Source organism: Lygodium microphyllum, chromosome 30 (assembly GCF_053477565.2).
Source record: "Lygodium microphyllum isolate KBCC chromosome 30, Lygodium_microphyllum_v1.1.10, whole genome shotgun sequence".
Taxonomy (NCBI): Eukaryota; Viridiplantae; Streptophyta; class Polypodiopsida; order Schizaeales; family Lygodiaceae; genus Lygodium; species Lygodium microphyllum.
Window position 1 is genome coordinate 43,622,576 of NC_141164.1, and position 9,976 is coordinate 43,632,551.

At 39.8% G+C, this 9,976-nt stretch overlaps 1 protein-coding gene across 2 annotated transcripts; it reads right to left on the reverse strand.

Moving 5' to 3' along the window:
- Nucleotides 1-2,825: 2,825 nt before the first annotated feature.
- LOC148009795 (uncharacterized) lies at nucleotides 2,826-6,933 on the reverse strand. Of its 2 annotated transcripts, none has more exons than XM_087672677.1 (6): nucleotides 6,397-6,933; nucleotides 6,191-6,292; nucleotides 5,580-5,702; nucleotides 4,803-5,399; nucleotides 4,501-4,614; nucleotides 2,826-3,719 (listed from the first exon to the last, which is right to left on the reverse strand). In XM_087672677.1, exons 1-6 carry the CDS (start codon nucleotides 6,889-6,891, stop codon nucleotides 3,054-3,056), a joined length of 2,097 nt encoding a protein of 698 aa, XP_087528803.1. In that variant the 5' UTR covers nucleotides 6,892-6,933; the 3' UTR covers nucleotides 2,826-3,053. The 2 variants fall into 2 exon arrangements, with proteins under 2 accessions (XP_087528803.1, XP_087528802.1); XM_087672676.1 differs by having other exon boundaries at nucleotides 5,568-5,702.
- Between the last annotated feature and the right edge of the window lie 3,043 nt (nucleotides 6,934-9,976).

Sequence of the window (9,976 nt, forward strand, 5' to 3'; positions counted from 1 at the left end):
GTGAGAGAGTGAGAGAGTGAGAGAGAGAGAGAAAGAGAGAGAGAGGGGGGGAGGGGGAGGGAGGGAGGGAGAGAAGAATCTTCTACTCTAAAGAGAAGGGAGAAATCTGAAGAAAGAGGCCATGCAAGTGAAGTTATCAGAGCCGTGGAGCATGATGGCAGGGCTATTGAAGCAAATCGGCTAATATGAGTTCTCAAATTTCAAACGATGGTAATAAAAGTCTTCCTTTTGTCTTGTTTCCTTCTACTGTTGCATGGGGCACAAAGTATGCAGATTTCTTCAGATGTATGGATATAAGTGAGAGACAGTAGAGGGATGTTCGTCATCGTATTGAGAGTGATGTATGTTAGTTGTTTGCGTGAGCCTTCCTGTTAGGAGAGAGAAGAATGGAAGTAAAGGATCTCTACATCTGAAACTAAATATGTGGCAAAGAATATGTATTATGGGTAGGTGTTGAATGTATGGACTCGAGTTAGCGAAAATTTGGAAGAATTTGCAACTACGAAAATGGTGAATTAGAGCTCATAACGTTTGAAGCTTCGTAACTCTTCATCAATGCAAGATATGCTGAAATGTATCTGCTGTTATGTTGAAAAAACGATAATCTTAAATCAAAGAAAGTGTCCTCTCATTTGCAAGGCTGTGCTTCTTGGAACAAAGAAATTGTGTTTGTTGTATAGAGCAGTAATGTATTTCTGTAGTGCTCTATGAGATAACATGTAAATTCAGCATCATCTACACCACCAACTTGGTTTTCCATGATAGTCTTCATGATTATCCATTGCTATAGCAGTGTAAAATAAGTTTTGCTACAGTAATGGAATGTCTACAACAGTGAAATACTCCTAGCAACTTAATTGGTATGAAAATTCGTCGTATAAAGCTCTGGTTACCTGCGTTTTTGGTTTGTATTTATATGTGCTCTTAGAAAAGAAGAATAGAAAGGATCGACAACTGTTTTTGCATTGCTTGAGGCAACCACGCTTTGTGGGTGAGTTTTTGCATGGGGTTGCCATCCCTAAAAAATAGGAGTTGTGTGAATCTGAAAGCTTATGTTGTCAAAGTCTCAGCCATGCTTGTTTTCACATCAGATTCTCTCTAAAAATGGTAAATTTTGAGCTTAAAGTTTTAAAATGCTGAAGTGTTGAGTTGAAGTCCTAATGAGGAGTGAGTGATCCCGAATATTTAATCATGTGTTCAGTGATATTGTCTTGTGGTTTTTGTTGAGGGGAGATCCCCAGTCTTTATCCTGTGGTGTTGTCTTGGGGGTTGTTAGAGGCCGACTACCCAATTCACCTACCAATGGTGCCAAGTCGATTGTGACACATTTGTCAAAAGATACTTGTCAAATTTATGACTGAGTACCTATTTGACAAGCACCTTTTAATCCTACACACACACACACACACACACACACACACATCCCTATCATAACATAGAGGTATCATGACATGTACATGTTGAATATATGACACATGCCAATAGATGTGTCCCATAAGTGATGATACAACACATATACACACAAAAACTTTCTACATATAAGTAATGCATGATAAGGGAGAATTGCCTCATGACATGCCTAATGCATGCTAATCAACGACCTCCCCCTGGTACACACATATGTGCAAAGAGAGTACATATATACATAATGATTAGTAGGAGACGATTGCATCATCGATGCTCACGACATGCATATGACAAATTCACAATCATGCCAATCCGACAGCCCCTCCGATATCACACACATGCATATATGCATGTACATCACACACACAAAGTTATAGGACTAGGACAAGATTGCCTCATGCCATGCATGTGTTGAATTCACAACACATGCCAATTGGAAGGCCTATCCTACCATACACACTACACAACACAAGGAGAGAGAGAGAGAGAGAGAGAGAGAGAGAGATTATCTAAAGGCAAGATCACAAATGGAATCCTATGGGTCCCCTCGGTCTGCACTTTTATAGATTATGATGCCTACCAGGCTTTTGATCAGGCCTAGCAAGCTCATCATGATCTGCGAGTTTTTGTGCGAGCCTGGCAGGAAAATGAAAAAACCCATCAAGCTTTTAGCCAGCTAATAGATTGTCTTTTACCTACTTAAGGGGAATCATTTATCAACATGTTAATACATTAGTTTTGCATCCTATTTACATAAATTTTTAAGTAATTACATAACTATTCAATCCGTGGATACTCGAAAGTTATTGGACTATAAAAAATAGTGTAAAAAAGAACTCTTTAAACATGTAAATGCTAGTATTGATTGATGTGTATACTATGACATCATCCAATATGCTATTGGAATCACCCATGTACAAAAGAGTGAATTATGTCATGCCCAAAAAGTATAAATTCATTTTCAACTTTCTCCCCAAGGGAAAACCATCTAAGGCCATCCGCTACATTAGTTACTTGAAACACAAGTAAACTCAGTAAAATGAATGAAAGAATATTACCCAATATCACAACTAGAATATATGAAGAAAAGTGTAGAATTCATGGCTTTCTCTGTTCTATTTGAAGTATGTACTTGGAAACCTTACATTCTAGATGGCTTTCTCTATTCTATTAGAAGAATTTTGTTGGAAGCATTATATTCTAGAGGAGCACCCTTTACACGAGGCCAAGAACATTGAATTGGCCTAAACCCTAGCTAGTCACGTGGTGGAAATGTACTTGGAGTGAGTTACTTTTTTGGAGGCTAACAAAAATCGACATACCAGTCATCAAAGGTCTTGCTTGGGCAATTCAACGAGTCCACAATAAAATCCGATATGATAAACAGTTAAGAACCCAGAATTGATAAAATTCTAGTCTTAATTCAAAACGAATGGTTGTGTAATTAGAGTGACAAAGTACAAGTTGAAAGGTAACTTGTGTAATTTGGTAATACAAAGAGTATGGTTGCTTGGTACCGAGGCTTGCTGCCAAGCTGCGCATTTCATGACGATGGTGATGTAGGCCGGCCAGCTCATGATGAAGCTTTTGACTATGGTGGTGATCTGCTCAGTGCTCGCGGCCTGTTCTCCACTAGCCTGTTGCGTTTAATTATTAATCTGAGCTGGAGCACTGCTACAAGTAAGAATAGACGTTACGGCGGCTGCTAGAGCTGCAGTAAAATGGGGATCTGCAGTTAGCGCCGCCGCAGCTGCACTCGTATTATTGATCGCCTCATGATCCCCATTCACGTTTGGCAACGTCGATGAGCTTATCCCTTTCATCATCATCGCCCCTAAATGCGGCATTGTTGATGATGCACTTTGAGTATGAGAATCATGTATGCCCATAAGTGCAACTTGAGGAGAGTCAAGCTTGTTGCTTGTGTAATTGAACAAGCTCAGGGAAGGGCTTGTGGTCATGCGAGGAGGGGATAATAAGAAAGGCATCCTCAACAAGGGAGATGTGGAAGTTGGACCCTTTGTTAGGTCCAAGGTGATGGTGGGAAAAGGAGCTGAGTTTGATATGGTTGCATTAGGTGGCCTAGGAATAGAGGTACTAGGTATATTACTCAATGGACCAAATGTAGCCTGACTCTCATTGGTGATGTTGTGGCTATTGTTGAATGATGATGGTAATGACCCTGATAGAAGCATGTTGGCAGCAGCAGATGTAGTGGATGCCATGTTGATCGCCGCTAGAGGTAGCGGATGATTATGTGTCCCCTCATATGTGTTGATCAATATCGAGACATCGTCTGCACATCTTTGAACCTATTCAAAAAACAATTCACCAAATCATTGATTAACGTCATTTATAGGAATATATAAGCAAAATCATAACGTAACAAATTCTACTATAATATATTAGTATATGATAAATTATATAACATAGCAAAGGTATCATAGAATAATTTATATAACATAAACTATACAACATAACAAAGAAATCATGTAGGATAAATTGTCACAATTTCAAAAACATCCAATGAAAGGAATCTACAAATGATTAGAAATCACAATAAAATAAAGATTATTTGGGTACCAAAAATGCATAGTTTTAATTTTGAGAAATTGTTAAAATAAAATATTATTAAAATCAATATAATTATACAAAAATGTTGAATCTGGTCAATGGAAGTCCCTTGGGGCAGTATTTCTAGGCCTAAGACCCAATTAGAAAAAATGACATGCATGCATTGTGCACATTGAAACTTGTTGATTGCGTAGGTTGTCAAATTGCAAACGTGAGCTTACAAATTATTAGGGGAACTTAATGCTACCATTGAAAGAGATCTATATCCATGAAAAGTTATAGCAATCTATATTAATCATAAATGAGATCTACATCCATCAAAAGAATGAGACATATTATCAAATAACGCGGTCAAATACATTTTGCTCGCTTCAAGTAATTAGAATGTGTGGAAAAAGCAATGTCATAGTATGAACATGAATACCCAGGCCTTTGAAAGTATATATTTAGAATGTGTGCTGAGAACAAAGTGTCATAGCATGAACATTAATACCTAAGCCATTGAAAGTGCATAATTACCTGTTTTCTAACTGGACAACTTGGAGCCATGGTGCAACGATAATAAGCTCTGGGACAAGGGTTTCCTTTGGCCATCTTTTGTCCATACTTTCTCCATTGGCACCCATCCCTCAACTGCAATATGAACATTGAATTTCGCTGATCACTAAGGTCTGTATCATGCTCATTTGTAATCGGCATGGATTTAAGTAGCATAAAGAGTATAAAAAAAGGAAACATGTCCAGATTGAGTTTTTCTCCGGTGAAAATTCCATTGGGTATTAAGAAATCAAGGAATTGACCTACTAATGGGTAATCTTTACCGTGGGCGCATCTGAAAGAGCTCGGACCGACACTCGAGCCTTCCTTGCAGCTGTAGCAGGCAACGTAGATGGCGAGGCAGATCCATGATCGAGAGCGCCATTAATGATTTTATTTGTGCCGGATCGATTTTTATGTCCGTCAAGCTTTTGAATCTTGCAGGCGGAGTATGGTGCTAGATCTAACCCCTCGTGACAGCCGTATAATCCTGCAGTACGACTGTCGTTATGATGAAGATCTTCATCTCGATCACGATCAAGGTCGGCCGGAGGATCGATCATCTCGAAGCAGTGCTTCACTGGCCCTGCTTGAGCGCTGTAATTAATGGCCGAATTTTCTTGATCCGAGTTAATGATGCCTTGGTCGTCATCGGCGAGCCGGTGTTCATGATCTTTATCTTTGAGTAATGATGCTAATCTTGGTAGCCTGCGCTTATGATTAGCGTCCTTGGAGCTAATATTGCCTATAATCGTGGACTGTTTCCCTAAATATTCATTCTGCGATAATATGAATTCTGATTGTTCTGTATTTTGATCGAGTGTGCTCGACGTCTTCGATGGCGGTCCTAGAGAGAAGGTTGGGGCATCCTTAATTTCCGCCTGTAATTAATTCATGACTACGTAAGAGCTTGTAGAACGATCCAATATTACATGAAGTTTTCTCACTTCTGCTACAGGCGATGCAGATGCTGCTACACTCAATGATAATTAGTTGATTAAGCTGCTTCTTAGTGTGCTTAACCCCACAATTAGGCCTATTTCAGTAACCTTGACGTCGACCTGCATTAGATTCCGAAGCTGCAGTTGCACATTCTTGTAGCTGTCTGTAAGGCCCTCGTACATCCTCTTTAGCCTTGCATTCTCGTTGCACATCCTTAAAAGCTCCTGTTGAAGCAAGGCCAGCTGCATCATACAGTGACGATGATTAGCTTAGTTATCAGATAGTTACTATGAGATCAATCATGTCACAGATTAATCAAGTGCATCATGCGTAACTATGAGATGTAGGTCTCATCAATGACTACATATACGATGAATCACTACCAACTATAAGCATATTTACTTGCAGCGGCAGTGTATACAGTACAGCTTTTCAATCGAGTTACAGATTAATCAAGCGCATCATACTTAACTATCAGTCTTCAGATCACAGATGTAGGTCTCATCAATCAGTACATATACGCCATTAACCACTACCAGCTGTAAGCATATTTAATTGCAGCGGCAGTACATAGCTTTTCTGTAATGAGGATACACAGTCGTCTAGTAGCAGTTACTTCTCTGGTTTGATAGCCTATCTTGATTTGTTTATGATAAAAACAATAATCACCAGTTAAAGTTTATATAAACAGAATCACAATTTGTGTTTGATTAAAAGATCATGCACAGACCTGCTGCTTTGAAGAATGAGCAGTTGGAAGGGATAGACAAGCTGCAGAGCTGCAACCTTTTAATAAGCTACTGCTCTGTTTGGGGCAATCATGAGCTGAATCCTGCAAGAGAAGTCAGGTCAAACAGGGCGAACATTGTCTGCTTAATTACAAATAAAAAGAGAAGCCATATTCATGAAGAAGAAATCAGATTTGAATGAACTCACCAAGATGGCTCCATCTAAAATCGCAGGTGTAGTTGGAGCTGATGGCCTGATGCTAGTAAGAAAAGAGCCAGCGTTAGCAGTGGCTGCTGGGATATCATGTAATTCGACTTTGACATGACCACGAGGTTGCTGATCATCAAATGGGCCATAATCAGTGATATTGAGGTCTATGTGAGTGCTGTTTGATGTTGTGGTGAGCTCCAACTCAGGCTTCACATGCATTACGTGGCTGATAGTGAACGACCTAGTACCGGTAGCTGTTGCAGATGAGAGGTAATCTCTTGTGATAGTGGAATGGTGCTGCAGCTCTTCATATGGATGATCTCTTGAGCTTGCCACTGCATCCTCAAGCACTGCACTGTCTTGCAGATCATGATGCTGATCAGGGTTGTGATTCATCTGGTCCATTATAGTGGCATCAAGAGCAGGGAAGGGAATCTGCATGCGAAGCTGCTTAGGAACTAGAGCTAGCTTGGGGTCAAAAGGCGTGTGCATAAGGAAGTACAGTGGGCTTATTAAAGCTGAGTAGATATGTTAACTAATAAGACAGTGGGCTAATGAAAGCTGGGTACATGTGTTAACTAATAAGACAAGGGTTAACTTTGAAGGAGAGGAAGGCAAACTACGACCGGGAGTGAGAAGGTTAAGGAGGTCTAGTTCGTATTGATAAGGATCTGAGGTGGCGTGCGCATGGCGATAGATTAAGGTTTTAACTGGCGGAGCATGCGCGCAGCGGCGCAGCCCATCCACAGACACAGACAGAGAGAGAGAGAGAGAGTCTAGAGAGAGGCTGCTGTCGCTGTCACACGCACTCAACTTGTGTAAGTGAGTCAACAGTCTGCGCTTCATTCGCCGATTGAATGGCGTTGCGCCGACATGTCCATCATCAAAAGATGCATCATGGGCCCACCCGTGCAAATCTTCAACCGCCGTCACGTCAAACCATGTCCATTATCTACGGTCTCGGGTACTTTAGTCAACGTGTGGGCCCCATCCGAAGACCATTCGCCCCCCTCAGAGTTCACGAAAAACTTATCCTTGAATGGAAAAAAGGAAGACACTTAACCCCAGGCTCCCAGCCCTTTTGGGAGAGAAATAGCTGGTTTTATAACAAAAATGTCAAAATTTTTGCCAGCTCTCATCAAAACGAGCTTCAATTTCAACTAGTTTTTTTGAAAATTTTACCTAGAAAAAATATACCAGAGGAAAGTTTTCTCTCTCTCTCCCTCTCCAATCCCAACTCCCCACCCCTGATCCTCAAAACCATCAACAAAGTCCCTATCCAACTACCCGCTCCATACTTGCCATCAAAGGGGCCAACTTTAGTGATTAGACATTCATGCACACGTTCATTCATTTGTAGACTTTACTACCCATGCACAAGTCACAAACTGAACTGTATCCATCTTGATGGTCAACCTACACGTTAGGCTAGTGCCACACAAGAAACTACTTACTAGACTTCTTTGAAGTCTCATAAGTTGCATTGGTAATTTATGCACGTCAATTGACCTCCTAACCCTACCAAGCATAAGGATCACACAACTTTCAATCTCAGTAATCATTCAAAGTAGGAACTTTGAATGTAGTTGTCTAAGTGTAGTTCTTGATTGAGGTTGGACTTGGCATGATTCATGATATTAGTCAATAGAGAACATGACCTCATACAACATGACCACTATGATATGAGGAGGAGAGAGAAGATGTTGAGTGCAAGCCAATCAAATATCACCACATAAACTTACCTTTAGTAAGTAACAAGAGTATCCCTTTTTTGCGGGTACATCATGCATTTTCAAGATCATTTAAAGGGACTTGATAGGAAGTTTGGCTAGTTCTTCTCATGTGGCATATGGCTCCTAGCTATACCATTCTTTTTCTATATTGCTCTTACCTAATAGATCCTTTCTCTTTGCTATCAACACTTCGATTCTATGGGATTCATTGATCTTGTCAACTTACATGTGAATAAGTTGACTTTCAATAGTGGACTCAATACATAAGGGGTTCACCTTAAAATATAGTTGTAGCATGTCAATTCCTCATGTGGTGTTTAATTTGGATTTATATTTGAACCAAAGTGTATAGATATAGATTTACACAAAGAATTTCTAAAATCAAATTTAGAAGAAAAACGATAAGTTTTGTAAGAGAAAGTGGTCATTCAAGTAACAAAATTTGTAAATGTAAGAGTTCTTAAAAATACATCTTCAATACACATGATATACAATATTTATTGGTAGTGAACTCGCAAGACTTAGTACCATGTGCGATTCATTTACCTACATGTGGAGGGAATCTTATCATTTTAACAATATCCCACTCACAATCACCATATAATATTCCAACTCTCATATGGCTTCCTTACAAAGGCCTCAATAGCCTCCTGTAGACTTACACAAAGAAATTTAGTCACAAGAGTTAGTTCTTCCATAACCGTGGCCTGACATGGAGAACTCTTACAAACCATGACTAAGATGGAGGTTCTTGGCATGAACCAATGGACAATGGCGGGCTCCAACCAATTTGGTAACTCGTGACCAAGTTCTGGACCAAAAATTGGGGTAAGTTGGACAAAATGAAGGTTACAAGGCTTAGTTTGGTTCAAACTTGAGTTACTTTTCAAGAACAGGGGTTTCTTCCCTTTCCCTTCAAGCTTTCCTCAAGAATCCATGGCAAATGGCTGAGCAAGATCTCTTGCCTGTGACTTCTATCATGCAAAAGGACTCCATAGCCTTCTTCCCCATCTCATGAGCTTCAAGCAGAATGGTCATTTGGCTTCATTAGCCTTCTTCTTCCTCTCTCCAACACGTGGACAACAACCGCGTGAATTGCGCCAGTAGCAGCCTCTTGCCTATTTCATCCAAATGATGAGCTATGGAGCTCAAATCATTCATGAATAATGCTAAAGAACCAATGGCAAGTGATCTCCTTCAAGCTATGGTATGATTTCTCTCTATTGTGGACTCTCCTCTCTCCCATGGAACCCTATTTTTGACAGTTTTGGACGGCAAGCTTATTTTCTCAGACTTCTTATCAAAATCATGGGGCTTTTGGTCAATTTCATTTCCTGAAGCCTCTATGGTATGATTTCTCTCTATTGTGGACTCTCCTCTCTCCCATGGAACCATGTTATTGACAGTTTTGGACAGCAAGCTTATTTTCTCAGATTTCTTATCAAGATCATGGGGTTTTTGGTCAATTCCATTTCCTGAAGCCTCTACTCAAAGGATAGTACCAACATTGCTTGGATTTTTCACCATTGTGGAAGAATGGAGTGGATTCTTGAAGGATTCATGGAAGGGGAAGCCATTTTCAATTGAAGGAAGGGAATTATTGGATTTTCTTTCAAATTTTGAAGTTTCTTTAAAGCCTACTTCATACAATGAATAGTAATCAGCATCTTCAACTCAATTGGCATCTTTATTGAAATATTCTTCATCAAATTTTGGGACCAATGGATCATGGGAGCACACTTCATGAAGATTCTTAATCAAGAAGCTGGATATTAGCATTGGAAAGCTAAAATGGGGATTTCTTGGATTAATAGAAGCTGAAGTCAAGCTCTATTTTTTGAAGT